The sequence below is a fragment of the Oreochromis aureus genome, linkage group 11, assembly GCF_013358895.1.
Source record: "Oreochromis aureus strain Israel breed Guangdong linkage group 11, ZZ_aureus, whole genome shotgun sequence".
NCBI lineage: Eukaryota > Metazoa > Chordata > Actinopteri > Cichliformes > Cichlidae > Oreochromis > Oreochromis aureus.
Window position 1 is genome coordinate 10,644,229 of NC_052952.1, and position 19,835 is coordinate 10,664,063.

The 19,835-nt window shown below is 41.1% G+C and overlaps 1 protein-coding gene across 1 annotated transcript in view; it reads right to left on the reverse strand.

The window, feature by feature from the left end:
- Positions 1 to 502: 502 nt before the first annotated feature.
- The window catches only part of LOC116322590 (eukaryotic translation initiation factor 3 subunit H), a 58,028-nt gene continuing 38,695 nt past the window's right edge, over positions 503 to 19,835 (reverse strand). The window contains exons 4-8 of the mRNA XM_031742692.2: positions 19,668 to 19,767; positions 16,784 to 16,933; positions 5,731 to 5,851; positions 1,264 to 1,396; positions 503 to 786 (exon numbers count right to left, since the gene is read on the reverse strand). Of these exons, the coding sequence (XP_031598552.1) occupies positions 692 to 786; positions 1,264 to 1,396; positions 5,731 to 5,851; positions 16,784 to 16,933; positions 19,668 to 19,767 (599 nt within the window). The 3' untranslated portion in view covers positions 503 to 691. The remainder of the gene's footprint in view (positions 787 to 1,263; positions 1,397 to 5,730; positions 5,852 to 16,783; positions 16,934 to 19,667; positions 19,768 to 19,835) is intronic.

Genomic DNA, 19,835 nt, shown 5'->3' on the forward strand with positions numbered 1-19,835 from the left:
TGTGGGACTTCTAAAAATAAACTCATGCTAATTGCAGTCATTGTAGAAGAAAGGCAGAGCGTGGCGCGTTGTGTAATTTCACTTTAGGAAAACAAATGTCTACTTTTTGTGAGTGCCGTGAGAAAGGGGGGGGGGGCAAGTCATGTAACTGGCATTTCATTTAACGCTCAGCTTTCACTGATATTTCTGTCGCAGTTCTGTTTACATGAAAAAATGTCGTTTTCCCACCACGTGCACCAACATGAGGCGAACCCACTGATAATTGGTTCCACCTGCTTGATGTTTGAACTGCGGATGAAAAGCATGTGGCAAAAACAACTCAAAGTGCTGTGGAATTAGTTTGTACTTTCAAGCAGAGCTCCGTTCTTACATATTAATATTCTGCACAAAAACATTCTGTACAAAACCAATCATCTTTGTACAGTGAAACTGAAATTGCAATTTCCATCAAAAACAAAAGACAGCTCGACTGCGATAACAAACGAAGGAGACGGAGAAGATGTTGAGATGCAAGAGTTTTTATTTAAATCAAAACCAAGTGTTCAAAGTTAATTCTGTGTCTGGGGTGGTTCTAGACATAAAAACAACAACAAATAAATTCAGAAAAAAAAAGAAAAAATGAAAATGAAGGCTGCTCCTGTGGGCATCATTAAGGTGGGTTTGCATCTCTGTTGCTCCTTCTGTCTCTCCTCTAGTTGTGGCCTTGGAGAGCCTCTGCCATGAACAGCTTCCCGAGGTTCTGCGAGGTGAATTCCTTCACATTCTGGCAGTAGTTGTTAATTTGCCCTGTTGGAGTGTAACCACATGCGTCCACACGCCCCCATACAAAAGACACAAACACGCGCCCACAGAAACGTACAGACAAACACGCACGCACACACATGTACACAGACGGTGCACGCAACCAGGCGGGGGTGGGAGAGAAAACAGCAGCACAGCAAAACAGTGAATTAGTGTGGAGTCGGAGTAAACGGAAGGATCAGAATGTTGTCGGGAGGCGGAGGAGAGCTGAACAGCGTGAGACGGCGGCGGGGAAAAGGGGCGGGCGAGATGGAGATTGAGTCAATAAACTTTAAATTAATGTAATTTCGAGATAATGGCGGAGATAATTACAAAACAGAACCTGAGCTCCTGTGAGGGGAGCAGAGGCGGCTGATGGAGTTTGGAGGGAGGGGCGAGGGGGGTGGAGAGGGAGCTCTATAGTGGTCATGGAGAGTCATGACTATACTCGGAGGATGTGTGAGTGTGTGTTTGCGTGCATACCTGCAATGAGCAGCGTGTCCATGCGTGGTGGCGGCTGGGGGGGCTTGAATAGTTTGCTGATGTCCTCCTCGGGCAGCGGGGGCTCCCCTCTGCTCTGGCGCTGGGCGTTCTCTTGCTGCCGCCTCTGGAGGTACTGTGGAGGGAGCGATGCAGAGACAGAGAGGCGTGGCATTAGTGACGGCAGACACAGGAGAGGAGAGGATGAAAATAAAAGACAGATTGGAGAGAGAATGGAAAATGTGGGTCGGGAATTGGGGGAAGAAACCAAAAAAGTGGACAGAAAGGGAGAATGGGAAGGGCCGGAGATGACGAGGACAGGATGAGAACATAAAGAGAGGGGAAACTGAGAGAAAGAGGAGGAGTTGGAGTAGCAAAAGTTAAAGAAAAAACGAGTGAAGTGAGAACAAGGAAAATGCAAAGTAACATGACAGAAATAAAAGAGTAGAGCACAAAGTAAGAGAGACAATGCGAACAGTAAGAGGGGAGTGAGATGTAGAGAAACATAGTGATGAGAGATGAGATGTAAGAGACAGAGTAACAGAAGAGTTATAAGTGCTGACAGGGATGGAGTGATTTGTCGGGGGCTGACAGTCGGTAAATCAGTGAGGTGCTGGGTCTCTGGAGATCCTAAAAGCCTTGTTAATTTGGCAAGATGGAGGAGAGACAGACATACAGACACACACAGAGGTGGAAGAAGTGGTTGTGTCAAGGAAAAGAAAAAAAAAAGTGAGTGGGAGCAGTGCTTTCAACCACACATCCCACAACGCACCTGTACGGTTGACTGAAGCTGAAAAAATTGCTAAGATAAACAATATGAAAATAAAAATATATAACTATTTGTTTAAATAAAACTTCTCTGCCACTGCACCGCAGCATGACTGTGTGTAATCAAAATGCTAATGCATAATTGTATGCAAATTCAAGAAACAACTCTTTTTTTCTTGTGCTCCAACTTACTCAATATTCAATATAGATATACAATGCCTTAAAAAAATAATTTTTCCTACAAAGAAAAGAAAGTGTGCCACAAAAACAAGCAACCATCGCTAAGTCAGCAAAATAGAAGCACCTTTGACTGCCATGCCCCCAACCACCCAGTTTTTCTGTACAAACTGCTCAATCTCTGTCAAGTTGTATGTGATGTGTGTGGGAACAGCCGTCCTACTACAAAGCCTGAACTGAAATGGGGTCTAGACTACTGTGTATCTTTGACTTCATGTTTGAGCTTGATGTCTTAGTAGAAAATAATCCTATCCCAGCAGTTCTTTTACAGCCTGCAGACAGATTTCTCTGAATTTTCTTCTTCCTATATTCATTTTACCCTCAACCTTCACAAGCTTTCCAAAGCACCACTACAGCAAAACTGCTGGAACCACTGTGCTCCCAGCTGGGGAACATGCCTTTCTGGCATTCTGCTGCTTTCCTGAGTAGAGCTTCATTACGACAGCCCAATATTTTAATTTTTGGTATAATCAAAGTAGAGGTCTGCACAGACACAGACAGGGTTCAAATTATACTTATTATAAACCACATTATGCTCTCAGTAGATCAGATGGCTTCTTTTCCTGCCATGAGTGCCGAGTTTGTCAGAAAATATGTCATGAGGTGAACTCATTTCCAGAGCACACCGTTTGTGTGTGCAAAATATATGCCCTAAAACACAATTAAGGAATTGGTTTTTATTTACCCACAGAGATAGAATATAATAATTTAATATTTGAGCATCTATAAAGAGTCTGGCAGGGTACAGAATATTTTACTGTTGGTCCATGAGGTGAAATGGGACTCTTAATTATGTCCACAAATTAATCTTTGAAGCATGTAAATGAATTTTGGATTGACCTTCAATGAATTTACAGTTGTTCTCCGGAGAATATTGTGGTATTTGGAGCCACTTGTTAGCTGAGAATCATCTTTCTGCTTGTGTCAGTGCTCTCGTTCTCTTCAGCTTAGGCCTAATTATCTTCTTGTCCCCGTCAGCTAAGGTCCATCTTTGGTTTTTTGTTTTTTTAAAAATATATATAAAAATAAATAAATAATTCCGGCATGCTTTTACATGCTCTGCATTTCCAGTGGGCTCCATCAACCTCCACGTCTCATTACTGATGCTTCACCGTGCACTTTATCTGGTCTCATCTGACTTTCGCCAACCTAACTGAGAGGTCAGAGGTCATTTTTACTGAAGACGCCCCCCCAAGCCCCAATGGGCTTCATTTTAGTTTGGAGCATATTTTGCTTCCAAATGCAGTCTCTCTTAAAGTTGGCTGAATGTGTTTACTTTTTGTTACATTTTTACAAAATCATTACATGGCTATAACATAACGTTAAACCTTTTAATTGGAGCCATTTAAATTCTATTGTTAAATATAAATGACAATTCCTCAGTTCATGAGATTACCACACTGCACTATACCTAACCTCCTTTAAAAGTCTGCCTCGCTTTCAACAGATGTGGGGAAAAAAGAGAAAATGAATGAATTGAAAGAAGTGAGACATACATTTCCTGTTACAAAGACTAACTTGGCTGCAGACTGTTCCTGGGAACCTGATATTTACTAAATTCAGAGGGCTATAAATGAAAAATGGAGCCCTCTCAGCAGAACGCCTTTTTGCAACTTTCTATGATGATTAATAAGGTTCCATTTGTCCGGGAAGCAGCAGGGTCAATAGCACGAGATTACATGGAGCAAATACTGCAGATGTCTGAAAGGTTTTAACAGAGGCGCGCTTTCTTCTTCTCTGTGCGTTATTTGTTCATTGTCGAGATTCGTGTGAAACATGAAAAAAGGTGACACCATTAAAGGCCCCATCTGTGTGATATTGTGTATGACAAGAGTCTGGGTATAGGGTTGTACAGGGCTTCGGGGAGCTGGAGATGATGGGGAGGTCAGTGTGGGGAGGATGATGGATCATAATGGCTGGAGTGTGGGTGAATAGCCCGGGGATACGTGGGGATAAATCTAGGAGTGCGTTTTCGTTGTGTGCATACTGAGGACGAGCTGTGGTCACCGATGCACGATTGTTGTGAGGTCTGCCTAATGACTGTGAACTTGGCTCTGGCTTTTTCTTCTGTCGGCCAAGATGCTGATGAGTCAGCCCCGATCGCCATTAATACCTCAGACATTTTCTCATTTCCACTTGCTGAAAATAATGACAAAATAGCGCGGCGGTTTTACTGTGGGTGTACGTTTGTGCGCACATTAGTGAGTCACCTGTGCCTCCGCTCTTCCACTTTCCCAAGCAGGCGCCCGTGAGAGTCGCTGACTGTTAGCAATAGCATGTTTTGCCGGATGTTTATGATGCATCTGGCCGAGGTTGTAGCTGCAGATGGTATGAGGCTCACTCTGTGTGTGTCTGTGTGCAAGTGCGTTTAGTTCTGGTCTGCTTGGTGCCTCCAGTTTGTGCTTGGAGGTGGTGTGTGCATCTGTGAGCCTTTACACACACAGTACATTTGTCACAGTGCGCTTGTGTTTTGCAAAACGCTTTTAAATGAAGTCTGAGTTTGTGATGTGTCTCGCTGTTACAGACAACAAATATAAACAGAGGATTTTCACTTCAGATGAAAGGCTCAGTTTACTAATGCCAGCTTTCGGTTTATATGTATCAGCTTTCCATAACCTCTGAACCTGCTTTTCTTAAGTACCTAAAGAGAAATATTGCTGTGACTGTATTACAGTGAGTAAGGACATTACCTCTTCCTTGACAGGAGGAGGATGAGGATGATGGTGCCTGAAATTGAAAATCTGCTGATCTACAGTGGGTAACTGAACTGAGGTGACTGATGATAACACTATGACAGATATTGCAAAATTAACATTAGTCATTCTCTAATTGGTGCAAACTCAAGACAAGAGAAATCACTTTTAAACTGATCTCGGTGCCTTTGCTTGAATTTACTTGTGACACAAGTTTCATCTTTTATTCTTCATCTTTTTGTCCCCCTGCTTTCTGTGTCTGAACCCCTACAATGACAACTGCGTCACGTGCACGCGAATCTGCTGTGTTTTTTCACACAGGGACGAAAGTCAGCGTGAACATGACTCAAAATCACACTCAGCAACACAACTGAACCTTACCAGATCCAACCGGAAGGTAACAGATCCTGCACTTTCAATCAAAATTATTTTGAGTCGACTTAACATGAATATGGTAGCGTTTCTTGCTTGATCCCTCCTCAGAATCTAGGACACCTATTTAAGATTTTTACATTGTAGTTCCTGCTTTGACTCCTCAGTATGTACATGTATAAGCCTGCAGGACCATATTCCTACATGTGCGTGTGTGGGTGTGTGTTTGATACCTGGTGCTTCTGCTGCTTGCCTGCTGTGATTATAGCTGCAATTGGTTGTGCCCATGTCTGACAGAAATCTACCTGCTGTTTTCCTGCTGAGACTGTGGCTGTAGGTGCATCTGTTTCTGTGTGTGTGTGTGTGTGTGTGTGTGTGTCACGGTGCATTCAAGAGTTACCTGGTGCTTCTGCTGCTGCTGCTTGCTCAGGTTGCGGCTGTAGGTGTTATATTTGACAATGTCTTGGCTCATGTCATCCACTCTGTCCATCAGGAGCTGAAGGCTCTTCTCCAAGTGGTTGCTGGAACAAAATTGACAGCGTGTCACTCAAACAAGTTTTTGTACTGTCAACAGCACTTGTGAACCTCAGTGAAATGTTTTTACCGTTTTACAAAAAAACTCTCTTTAAGTTAACAGCTCACACTAATCCATATTTAATTTCAATATGTCTTTCCAGTTGTTCTCTTGAACATGCAACAGACTGCCTAAGTATCTGGCTCTTACTCACACAGTCAATGACACAGCATCCAAATCCCTGGAAAATAATGCCTTTAACCAGAGGAAGGTGAAGACAAACTAGTCTTTATTAAACCCAACCAGCGGCTTAGTTGGTCTTTGTAAGCACCAGTATTTAGAATGGACTTTTAGTTGTAACATGCGATAAGTATGAAGGATCAAAACAAAACAAAGGGAAAGACCTCAGAAAGCATAAGTATACAGCAGTGGCATGTTTAACTGGCTTGGTTGGTGTGGAGAATCACACGTCTGACAAACTGCAAGTACGAGGAGACGGCTCTTCAGTAAGTTTACACATATCTCACACATAATAGGCTCCTCATTGTTGCTGCTCCTTCTAAATGTAATGTGATATGCAACATCGCCTTTATTGTTATGAGCTGTACAGATATGATAGAGAATTTAGCTCCTGCTCCCTACTAGCTTTGTGTTTGACACCTGCTCATTGCAAGAAGAACACTTCAAATAAGACAGTGCCACTGACAAAACTATCAAGTTGGACTAAGTTATGACTGACTGGGTGAAACACTTGTTGCTTCATTTGGCCTTAGGAGCAATTTGCTGTTCCAGTGTCTTGCTCCGGTACACTTTGACAGGTGGAGCCAAGGAAATGTTCCCCTGCGGATGACCTGAGTAGCCTTCTGAGCTGAGATCCAATGCAATTCAATTCAATTTATAAAGTGCCAAATCACAACAGCAGTTACCTCGAGGAGCTTTATATTGTAAAGTAAAGACCTATGAGCAGGCATTTTTAGCAGCAGTGGGAAGGAAAAACTCCCTTTTAACAGGAAGAAACCTTTGACAGAACCAGGTTAAGAGAGAGGCAGGCATCTGCTGTGATTGGCTGGAGGTGAGGAGAGGAAGACGGGACAAAAGACACACTGTGGAAGAGAGGCAGAGCTTAACTAATGATTAAATGCAAAGTGATTTATAAACACATAGTAGGGCTGCTCAATTAATCGAATTTTAATCTCGATTACGATCTGGGTTTTCAACGATCATTAAAAATGACTGAGCCGATTATTAGCACCTCCCTCGTGCTTTTACTCTCGCTCGCTGCTCCGTGTGGCAAATCGAGCGCACCTCTCTGCGTTTCGAACATGCGTCACAACAATTAAGAGGACCCTGAGGAGAAGCTCGGAAAGCTAAGCAGATGCAGTTATTTGGAGAGAAGGAGAGGATAATGGCTGCTGAAGAAAGAATGCCGTTGGTTGAAAAGAGAGGTAAAACGACTTCAGTGGTGTGGAAACCAATGTTCCTCTAAGCTGACTCACGTGCGCAATTGCGCAGCAGGAAATCTCACGCGTTGCGCACAAAAAAATCTAACCTGAATTGAAATTAAAATTAAAACTTTAACAATTCTGTTTTGCAGTGTTAGTCAGTAAAAGTGACTGGCTGCTCCTGTATGGGATTAGAACGATGCCACCTTATCCCATAGTCCAGCCAATAATGCGATTCACATTCGTATATTGTTGCACGCAGCCCTTGTTGCTGCTCAACGTCGTTGACAGGCTATGACAGCGTCCTTGTTATGAGCCGACACCGGTGTTTTAGCTAGCAAAGCGGCGTGGCTGATGTGCAGTGAAGCCACATTAATGACAACGTGTGACAACCATTGGAGATGTGAGCAGGACAGACGGAACAATTGGCGGAAAAAGTGTGGACTTTATACCAGTTTTAAATTGTGTTGATAGGCCACGTAAAACCAGAGTTATGATAAAAATATATGCAATGTTTGGTTTTCTTCCTGAATACTATCGTTATTTATATTTACTGCGGAAGAAGAAGAACCAGGTAAAAGAGGCGGCGTTTGGCTGGAGGTAAGGAAAAGGCGGGACAAAAGCACTCTCCACCTGTGAGCAAATTAAATGCAAAATTTATAAACCCCCACCCTTTCCTATTGGTCGAAAAAAGTACCATGTCGACTACATAACTACGGGAGAATTCAGGGTTACCTGATCCAGCACCAATTATATAAGCTTTTTTTTTTTTTTTCCCCTTTTTTATGCCTAAAGCTTTGCCAATAGAGGGTCTTCTACAGATCACATGTTGACACAAGGTATTTATTTGGTTGATTCTCAACTCTTCCAAATCAACTAAAATGGTATAAAAAAATAAATAAATAAATAAGAAAAACCTTAGATACATACTTCCTTCTTGACACTAAATCAGAAGACAACTGTTCCCATCAAGAATTGACCACTATGAATCTAAAACTTTCCAAGCTTTGAGAAGTCAAAGTCTTTGAATCCATCCCAACTTAATCTTTGAATTCACCTCCTACCAAATTTGTTGCTCTTGAGACCCATGACCTGAAAGTCACCTGTGATCCCAGGTTTGGACAGTACTTAGTACAGGTCCTCAGGACCTTACTTCATGCCCCTCTCCTACACATTTCTGTGATGTCGTCACATCCTTCATGTTTTTCCAATGCTGCCATGCTGACAAGAGTCAAAACAGAGCGCCACCAGCATTCCACTTCCCTCTCGTCCCATGAGCTCCATTTTGAACAGGATTTCTCACTACCGCCTTAAGTTCAACCTTCACAAAACTGCAGCGCTCTACTTCAAGTTGTATCCCTCTTGTACTTCCCTCTGTGGAGTTGTATTGTTTCATTTATGAATGTTTGGGTGCTACATAATGCAGTATGTACTGTGGGAAAACAGATTCTTGGTGTTTATTTAAATGACAGCTATACCCGTAAGAACTGCCAAAGCCGTGTATGTTTTGGCAGTGTGCATACTTGTGCTGATGTAACTGTTGTGTGTTTGTATAAATATGTTAGTGTGTGGGAAGACTGGGGAGTGTTTTGTATGGTTTTAGTTACATTCCTCTCTGCTCTGAGTTTTATTAACAATTTCTAAAGGAATCAATATTTGTCTCTCAGCCCGTCACAATCTCTTTATTTTGTTGAAAGCTACGAAAAAGAGATTACTGACTCAACTTAAATTTGAGCCTAAACCCACTTAAACTCGCTATATCCGCACTGACACCACAGAAACAATCTCCACTGTAACCATAATTGACCTGAGCCACATACATTTCCCATAACAATTTATGCATATTTATTTCATATTCAATTCTTCAGCTTTCTGTACTTCAAATGAAACCCACTCAGTCATGTCGGAGTATTCTGATCCCTTTACTTGTGCAGTTTATAAAATACCCGGTGTTTTCTTTTAGACTTGTTTGGAGTTCTGCCCAGTTATTTCAGATTTTGACTTTTCAGGTCAGAGAATCTTTTTCCTCGACTTCTCAGAGTTCTTTAAATGCAGTTTGACCAACTCCAACAAGGCTGTCTTGTGCCTTTTACTCAGTTGGTCTCCATCTACCTACTCTAGCACAGAGGTCTACATTGAGGGTTGCTGAATGGGCTGTCCTTTTAGCAGGCTTTCCCATTTCGCCAAAGGATTTCTAAACTAGCTGTTGTGGCTGCTGGGTTTTGGTCACCCCTTTGACCAAGGACTGACTGACTCGGTAACTCAGTTTGGAAACCACCAGGTGATATTAGGAGTACTGCTAGGTTCACAATTACAGAGGTCACCGTGCTCTAAGCAACACTTAAAAATTTATAAATGGTTTTATACTGTTGCCTTGATCCGTGTCTGGTTGGGCATCTGCAGAGAGTTAGACTTAATGGCTTGTCGTGACACGTACTGTGAATTGTGACTCTCTTATTACAGAGATGTTTTTATGGCAGCCCCTCGTCTGCAATACAACTCCGCCATTTTTGGTGAGCACATAAAAACCCCTCGAACCATTTGCAGAAGCTAAAGCCTCTTGATGGCTTTAGTAGAGGGATCATCACATAACATCTCCCCAATCGAGGCTTCGCTCCAATGGATTCCGGTACATTTTCATAATAGATTGTTTTTATTTTATTGACTGCTCTTAAAGCAAGTCTGGTTCTGGCCTCAAAGTACATTTGACCTGAATTTGCAGTCCTAGATACCTTTCGTTGTTCCAAAAGTCAACACGTAATTCTAAAGGTTACCGTGATTGCGGCAGGCCCTCTCGGTCGCGACCTGCCTGAGGACACATGGTTTGCAAAATCCATAATAATCTCCTCACTTCTTAAAAACATATTTATAAACTTGCATTTATGTGATGTCGTTAGGTGATGTCTTTCACAGTCCATTACTGGCTACCACCTTGTTTTATTTAGTCATTTGTGTTTCCTTTGACTTTAATCTTCCACTTGTATTTATCATTCATTCTCATCATCTGTTATGCATTTTGCATCTTTATTCTTGCAATTTTAATTTTAGCAAAGCTTTAACTTAATTATATCCATTTCCTCTGGCTCTAATGTTTGGCCGTCTGATTTTACCTTCTGAGTATTATTTGGCTTGTTTGCCAAAGCACTTTGTAAACTCTGTTTTTAAAGAGGGGCTATATGGCTTACATAAAGCAATAAATGTGCATAAAGTGGTTTTGAATTTTGGAGTAATTGCATACTGAGGAAAAGTTTCTCCTGTCACGGCGCTGCTTTGCCTAGAAACTCTGCAAGCAACAGATGACATAAAATTACAGTCCAACACTAAAAATACTGTAGTTCTCATGTTTGAACATTTACAGTTTTACTGCTGCATGCAAGCTCCGTTTTTAGGTTTTATATTAAAGCATGAGCAATATACAGAACAATATATCAGGTCTGCAGCTACAGTGCACACCAGAACAGAAACTACAGGACAATAAGCATTTGCATAAAGTTAAGCAGTAATACATTTTGGAAATTTATGCACATTCTAAAGACTCATCGTGATCATCTTGGTTTAACATCACCTTCCATTAACTGCAAACACCTTAATTACATTTACATGAAAATATGCACACACTGAGAGAAAATTAATGCAACTAACCACAGGCATGCCGATAATTATATGAACAGTGCTGACGATGATTTATAGTGCTGTTCTCACATGCCTTAACTATCTGTGACACTATCCGTATTACACTGTTGCATCTGCATGAGGCATGCGTTAATATAAGTGATAAAATAATCTACTTAAATACTTGAATACTGCCCTTTATTTCAGACTTTTAGTCAGAAAAGGCTGAACAAGTTTCAGAAAGATTAAACTACTTAAAGCCATCATGCAAAACATGTACAATTTCCACTAACTTCAAAGTCATTTCCATAATCTGGACTGCCTGAACCATTTCCAGTACAGTAGTGTTTGCCTGTGAGGACTGTTGCGTGATCAGTTTGTCAACCCTCCATTGTAAACATGCAAACTGATGGCCCAGGACCAACTCTCAGCATAACACTTCCCTACTGCGTCCCTCTGACTGTGTCAGAATTGATTCTCGCTGACGAGAGCCCATTTAAAACTATTTCATCAAGCAATATGGTGGCTAATTTGTGTGGTGCGCATGAATAATATATGCGAAAGAATCCATCTAGGATCCTTCAAAACATCTGCCGTTTATGTAAGTGTCAAACGCCTGAGCTGGACTGAGTGTGTGTTTGTGAGCTTTACTGTGTGCCTGTGGTGAGTAAGAGTGACTTGCAATTTACTGGGATTTCTTATCAGTTTGTATGTCTTTTGTCCCTGATTGTGCATTTGTAAGATTTTTGGAGAGCTTATGTAACAAATAAAAAAAATGAGAAACTGACAAGTAAAAATTAAAAGGACTATTTTATCAAAGACTAAAAAAACTTCACTCCCAGTCCACAGACTTCCTTTACTGAGCTTTGAGCTTCCAACTGCATCAGTGTCTCATGTGTCTGATAACTAGTTTAGTGCACTGGAGCATGTTCAGTTTGTTATTCTGTTTTCAAAACCCTGACCATACAAGAAAAAAACGCATAACTGCTCCGTGTCTTCTCCAAACACTCGAAAACTGAATGTTACCAGTTACAGAGAGTTGCTACAACTGCACGCTGAATAATGTATCCCACACTCCACGGCGTCTGGCCATAAACTCCACAGGGTTAAATTATTCAGAGGCATCAGCAAGCTTTGCAATCAATCCTGAATTAGAAATCAAAGTCCATCTAGGGATTTCACACCATCGCCGATTCTGTCAAGTTCAATGGAAGCCTGTACAGTGTACAGTAGGAGTGCCTGTGTCTACAAGGTTATATTCGCCCAGGACAAAAGAGGACAAACCTGCATTGTTGTGTGAGCAAAAGTTGGCTGACATTCACTAAAATTGAAAGTTCAGAGGGGAGTTGTTTAACAAAGCTGCCAAGGAAATGACTTACACTCTTAGAATGAGCGTTTTATTCTGATGGAGTCTTTTTAACTGATGGACTCTAGTACAATGTGGATTGCTGCCTTGCGCCGCCAGCGGAATAATTTGTTTTAAAGAGGACTCGAAATAAATCTAAAAAGGTTTTTCCCAACGTACGTGTACAGCATTGTCTCAGTTATATAAAAAAAAAAAAAGAAAGAAAAAGATGAATGTTAGCTTTGGCACAAATTTTAAAACCTTATGTGACTGAATACCCTTCTCCATCCCTCACTGCTTCCTGACCATTATCATTATTTCAGTTCCGTCTCCTTTCGAGAGAAGGATCTATTATTGGCTTTTGTTCAAAAATACCTCTTCTTAAAGTCCATCTCGATGGATCAAGTTTGTGTGTCAAGGGTCATATTTTTCTGCAGATCATTTCATTCACACAGACACTTCTGTCAACACCTGCCTCATGACCCTATTTCCAGTTATTTCTCTTCACCTGCATCAGCAGCTATAGCACACAGAGCCTTAAAAGTTCTCCCCCCACTCACTGAAAACTTATCAGGGTAATTTAATATCAGAGAAAATATGTTTACATATTTTTCACCTGTCCAACAGTAAAAGAGTCCAGGCAGGAGGCCAAATACACTAATCAGACAGATACTGGGGGTAATGAACTAAATGGGAAATTTACACATGAGTGAAGACCTTGTAAAAAGCCCAAAATGTAGTTTAGTGTTAATAACACTGCAAACATGGGTATTTCAAGAGGGTTCTGGCGGTTGAAAGGCTACATAGATGAATTTACATTCATGCAATCCATCACCACGATCAACATCATCATCTGTGGTAAGAAGAACCCTGTTTGCTGGAGTGAAACTGCACTCTCTCAGCGTTAGACATAGATGACATTGACAAATGGGACCGCAGATTGGAAAATGAGACAAAAGGAAAAACATTAAATAAAACCCATTATCGTTTACTTTTTCTTCTTTTTTTCCCCCTTTTTTTTTTTGAAGGGGTGGAAATGAGGAGAAGAGGGTGGGGCTGTCAGCAGAAGATGTAGAGAGATGGGGCGCTACAATCCAATACGAGGGCAGAGCTGTGCAGCAATCTGACAACTTCGGGGAAACAATTTCATCTTGCCAGACATCCCATCGGCGGTTGTGTCGAAAAACCTACGGGGGAGGGCCCTTCTGCTTCTGCTCCGTTTCGGGCGATATCAAAAGCTATGCTTCAACTTCAGAGTAATCACTTGGAAAATGGAACAATATGCAAGAATAGTGAGCCATTCTCCTTCACTCTATTTAGTAATTTGGAAGAAAATTGCTGGGGTTTCTGCCTGCCTCTGTTGGCCATGCTCATGGAACCTCCATGTCTGCCTACATGAGGCCTCATTTAAGTCATGGCATACTTGCGTTTAAGGACACAGTTGAGGAGAATAACAACAACTCCCGATGTGCCTCGCCGCAGTGTGCAAGTGAGCACAGTGTTTCGCGCGCTGCCAGTGTGTAAATCAGCACTTTGAGTCGTTATTGTGCTAATTTCTCACACCTGCCCCTGGGAAGCTTTTTGATTAGCAGCTTCACAGCTGTTGCTCCACTTGCAGCGATTTATCTCCATAAATGATTGCTGATAAATTCTCCTGAGACTGATGCTGAGTGCCTCTGAGATATAAATGCGAGACTTAAAGAGCCAGGCTGTGAGTTGATATGGTGGGGTGATATTTGTTCATATTGTGCTCATTAGTGATGGTAGGCAAAGTTTGATGGCAGGTCCTGCTTTTGAAGACATTTTGGAATAAATAGGCTGTGACATTTAAAATGTGGCATTTACCGGACCAGGTTTTAGAGTGGATCTCTCTATCAAACATCCGATTCCATCCTAAAAGGTACAGGATTGGGAAATCGGATAAGTGGTCAAACGTGCCCTGGAATGCATTTGTGGGCAATGACTGGAACAATTTACAAAACCTCCCCCAAAAAAGTAGCACCTACTATCTGGTACGATCCAGTTATTTTAAAATAAAGTTTAAAGGAATTGGTTTGATTTCTTGTTCCTTCTTTTTTTTAAATATATATTCTTCACACCAAATAAAATAAAAAGAAGAAAATAATCCTATTTAAAAGTCATCTCTCGTAACTTTTGCCAGCACAACATAAAACCCCATTATTTCCAAAAGGCTATTAAGGGTGGAAAGGGACACAGTTGTTTATGCTATTAAGGCTGCTGGTGTAGTTTGTCTTCCAGCTTACAACCCCAATTTCAAAAAAAAGTTTTGAAATGTAAATAAAACACAAATGCAATGTTTAAACTGAGAAAATATACTATTTTCAGAAAAATAAATAAATAAATAAGGCCATTTTGGATTTAACAGCAGCAACACATCCCAAAAAAGCTGGGACAGGGCCATGTTTACCAGTGTGTAACACCCACTTTTCTTTCAACAACAGTCTGGGAACTGAGGACACCAGCTGCTGGACTTTTAGCAGAGGAATATTGTCCCATTCTTGTCTGTCTGATTATTCTTGCTCTAGCAGCTCAACAGTCCTTGGCCTTATTTGCCATGTTGCTCATTTCATAATGTGCCAAATGTTTTCAGATGGTGAAAGGTCTGGATCGCAGCCAGGCCATATTAGCATCTGGACTCTTCTACTATGAAGCCATGCTGTTATCATAGCTTTAGTGTGCAGTCAAGCATGTTCTTGGTGAAATATGCAGGACCTTCCCTACAAACTTGATGGGAGCATATGTTACTCTAAAACCTGTATACACCTTTAAGCACGGATGGTGCCGAGCTGCCAATTTCACAGGCACGATGAACTGAGTGCTGATAAAAAGCTGGACGCTCCCTCTGCTCTTCAGTGCAGAGGGCGAGGCATGTTTACAAAATTAATTTGAAATTTGGATTTGTCCAGGTCCATTTTAAATGGTTTAGGGTCACAGAAGAAGGCAGTGTTTCTGGATTATGCTCATATATGGCTTCATCTTTGGATCATTGAGATTGAACTTGAGTGATTTCTGGAAGTGTTTCTGAACCAATGTGATGACTTCCATGACAAAATCCCACCTGTTTTTAAATGCAGTGTTGCCCAAAGACCTGAAGCTCATGAGCATCCAGCATTTCCATCCCTGTCCCTTGCACACAAACTTCTCCAGATTCTTTAAATCATTTGGTGAGATTACATATTGAAGAAGATGAACTATTCAAAGTTTTCACACTTTTACATTGAGGAACATTATTGTGAATTTGTTCCACATCTTTATAGATGCAGTTTTTTAGAGTTTGGTGTACATCTTTACTTCTGTGAAACTCTAACAAGCTCTTTTGTTTATGTCCATTCGTGTTACCTGAAATGGTGTTACTACCTAAAATTAGCAATTCATTCCTTTATGCTTTTATTTACATTTTTCCCAACATTTGGAATAGGGACTGTAGACACTGCGCATCCACCTCAATGTATCTGACCCTTTCCTCACGAATGAATCATCTGCATGTTCAACCATGTCAGAGCCATCTGACCTAAACACTGCAATGCAATAATAAAAATGTAATAATATTGATATGTATAATATCAATAACACATAAATCTATATTATTACACCAAGTAAAGTTTCTCAACTAGTACTAAACCCAAGTATAGGAGATGGAAGTGGATGTAGGGAGATCCAGTATGGTGGCCCTGGGGAGGGTACGCAAAAGGCAGAATGCATCAATAAACTGCTTATTCTTTCTTTCAATCTAGCAGCTTTTGGAACAGTTGAGAAGACACAGATTAATGCCCAAGAGTTCGCTAATGTCAAATCAATTTTAATTTAGAAGTAGCCTTAAGTCATGTCTGTAGAAGCAGCCTGCAAGCTTAAAGAGATACCCTCAATATGGCTTCAAAGCTTGTAAGATGATTTTAAGAACTGCCTGCATTCTTTAGTAGATAAGTACTCAGTGTACTATGGTGACTATGTACAAAGAAATCAAACTAAGGTGACACTTTGCTCAGAGCTGGATTGTATGGGCTGAAAGAATTTCCATCAATAACCACTTTTCCTCTGTTTGACTGTAGATTTTACACAAAGCTTGAAAAGAGATGGTACGAATTGCAGATGACCTTATTGAGCCATTAAGGTGAAATATTGAAAAACGTCCTGCAGTTATGATGTCCTACAGATCTTTTCATTTGCATTGTAAGATTAGCTATTTGTCGGCTTTGCAAACAGGAGCCTTGAAACTTGAAAAGAAACCATAACACAGGGTTTTAAATCTGGGGAATTAAAAAAAAAAAATGTCTATATACAACATCAGGAAGAAAACCAAAGCACTCACACTGCAATGCAGGCATGAGAATAGATAATAAAAGTAAAGCCGTACTAAAGGTTAGGAAACATATGTTGATAACCCTTCAAAAAAACATGCAGAAAAACTTCCCCTCTTGAGAAAAACGTGTAGTCCACCAATATCTTATTTGCCTTTTTACAACCGAGGTGTCTGGCCTTGGGCCCTTGTGGTAAATGGCTGCATGAGCTCATGTCTGACCTGCTTGAGAGGTTTAGCAGTTCGTGCTTGTCGGCGACCGTGGACTTGTCCTCCAGCTCCCACATTAGTACATTGATAAGATGGGAGTTTTTGATGACGATGGGCACCTCCTCAAACATTTGTTCAAAGCCAATGTTGGCCTTCTTCAAACTAAAGAGAGAAAGAGAAAGAGAAGAAAAGAGGGGGGGGGGAGACAGGAGGTAAAGGTGAAATCACATTTCTCATAAACACTTCACATTTCTCGTGTGGATTTCGACCATCTTTCTACTTTAAACTCACTCGAAGTGTGATGGACCCAATGATGTGGCTGAAAATTAATGATAATACCCCTGATGCCAAAAAAAGTGGTGGGGGTTTAAACATCTGATATGATTTCTAAGGGAATCCTCATGGACTTCAGTGCCTGGCCCTGTGTGACAACCACTGTTCTTTTTGTTGTGCTGAATCACAGTCACAGGTTTATACTAACTAGAGGAATTTTTTTTCTATTAGAAACATTAAGTTGTTTTAAAGGGACGGCTACCTTGACACAAAAGAGAGTGAATCAGAGTGGAAAATAAACAACTGTTAGACCCTGAAAGAAAGAAAAAACAAACCTGGCCTTAGCTGATCTATAGCAATTGCGAATACATTTTTAAGTGAACAGACGGTGGTTTGGGGTTAATAGTTGTTCTGCTGGGACTCATTTGCATTCAAGTGTTGAAATCAGTTTTTCTAGTCTGTTCCTCTGCTACTGCTTCTGGCTTCTTTCCAAATTGTAGTGTTCGTTAGCATGTGTTTCCCCTTATTAAAACAAAAGCTGCATTTCAGTATTGTACAATATTGAAAAATATTGTAATGCATGTTACATGTTGACATGTGAAAATGCTGTCATTGATTCAACAGTTCATATTGCCTCCCAATAGCAATGTTAGCCACAGTAACCAGTATGAACTTTGCGGGAGGGCTATTATGCCAAGCACACAAGGCACCGACTAATTCCTGATCAACTCCTCGGGAGCTGAAAGCCGCACCTCTCTCTCCCTCTTTCTAACAGGGGTCTGTTAACACAAAATGGAACTTCAATCTTTGCTTAATGTCTCACATAAATCTAATAACCCTGACTGACTGCCTCGGCTCAGCCTGTCACTCGCACACAGTGGACTGGCTAAAAACTAATGTCTGTATGTGTCTAATGTTGCCTTGTTAGATGCATTGTGCTTGTTATGAGATCAATACACTCACTGCATTAATCTGCCGTGTGCAATGTACCAGAAACAGAGATGTTTGGGCTGTATAATTCGTGTCTGTGTGATAAATAGGGATGTGGAGCATCACTGATTTTAAGTTATTTTGAAAGACATTGTTTTATATTCTAAGTAGAGCAGCGCCTCAGGCAAACTTTAAGAGGGGACTCGGAGGCAAAAGCAAGAGGACAATGCTGCCTCGGGCTCCGAATCAGTATGGGTAACAGCAGTCTATAAGGAAATCCATAATGATATAAACACTGTTTGCTAAAGATTTGGCACAATTATCAATCTAGAGTGCTTTAAAACATTTCCTGCATTCGATGACCTTTTCAAATGCCGCCAGAGTGATATAAAAAGGTGGCTATGAGGAAACAGAAGGACAGCACATTCTAGGCAGGACAAATTGTTCAACCATACTAGACTCTGGCACACTTAATGCCACGCTCTTTCCAAGTCGGGCCCCGCTGGACAAAGCCAAAAGGTTGACTCCACAGGCAGACTAATTTGAAGCTTCAGATTTCGCGTTGAAGTGGACGCTATTGACCACTGCCTTCATAGCCCGACAGACTTGGAGGGCAGTTCAAAGGGATGAGCCTATTCAACAGTCATCTATCCTTGCCTTTCATTTCAAAAAAAGGTGCACAATATATGCAAGCTTATGTAACATCAAATACAGCAACATGAAAGAGGCTGATTTTTTACTGCACATTGTAGCAGAGGGGGAAAAATGAAACACTTTTGAAGTTTTGCATCTTTGGAGGGGGGTAAAAAATGTTATTGATATTCAGATTTCTAGTCTATTTTGGAAATAATAGGATAGAGACAAGATTGTTGTAATGTGGCGATATTGTCCTTTCCTGCCCTGAGCTGCCCTCTTTCAATCACGGACTTATTGGGAACACTGATAGCTACAGATTGGGGCTATAATAAATCATAGGAACTAATGAAAAGCTGCAGAAATGAGAAGGATCCTGACTCTGGGCCAAACACAGTGGGTCAATAACAGAGTGGCTGGCAGACACTCACAGGTGGCGAAATACAGAGGAAATTGGGAGAGGGGGAAATGAAATGATGCAGTTAAATTGCCGTACTGCCTGCAAATACGCTTGCTTTTAGTGGATTTCAAAGTGTATATCTAAAGATTTTTAACAGACAGCCTGCGGTGTTTCTCCACTGGGCCGTTACGCTCGCATTTGTCCGAGCGTTTGCGCCCTCGTGCGTGCGTTTATGCATGCGGGAGCTGGTGCACCAGGACAACCCTGAACTGCCAGAAAAATAGTCCCCCTCATTACGGACGTTTTTAGCAGCAATTTAAAAGCAATTACGAAAAGCCTTGGGGTCAGAAAAAGTGTAAACATGGTACATTTGTTTGACGGGCAAGGGCGAGATGATAAATCATCATCATCAGCATCCATCTCCAACTGCTACTAAATGCCTCCCCTGTGGATGCAAAGGCCATATTTGCATCCATTGAATAAACAGAATTAGAACTGTGAAAAACAATAATAATAATAATAATTCTCAATTCCTATAAGCAATAGCAGCTCATGTGTATACATATAGTTATCTGTGAATATCTGCATTTCTGTGTGCATATGGTCAACAAAGTAAAAGCAGTAGTATCCTGCTGTGTGTTCTGGTCCTGAATTACTCACCCCTCAGGTGTGAAATCTTTCTCTTTGCAGATCTCCATGAGTTTTGGGGTAAGCCTGTAGGCTTTGAGAGACAGGGAGCCTTGAGCCGTCTTTATGGGATCTAGAATGAGACAGAGGTGAGAGCTTGATTTAAAAAAAGAAGAAAAAAAAACTGCACTAACCATCTTA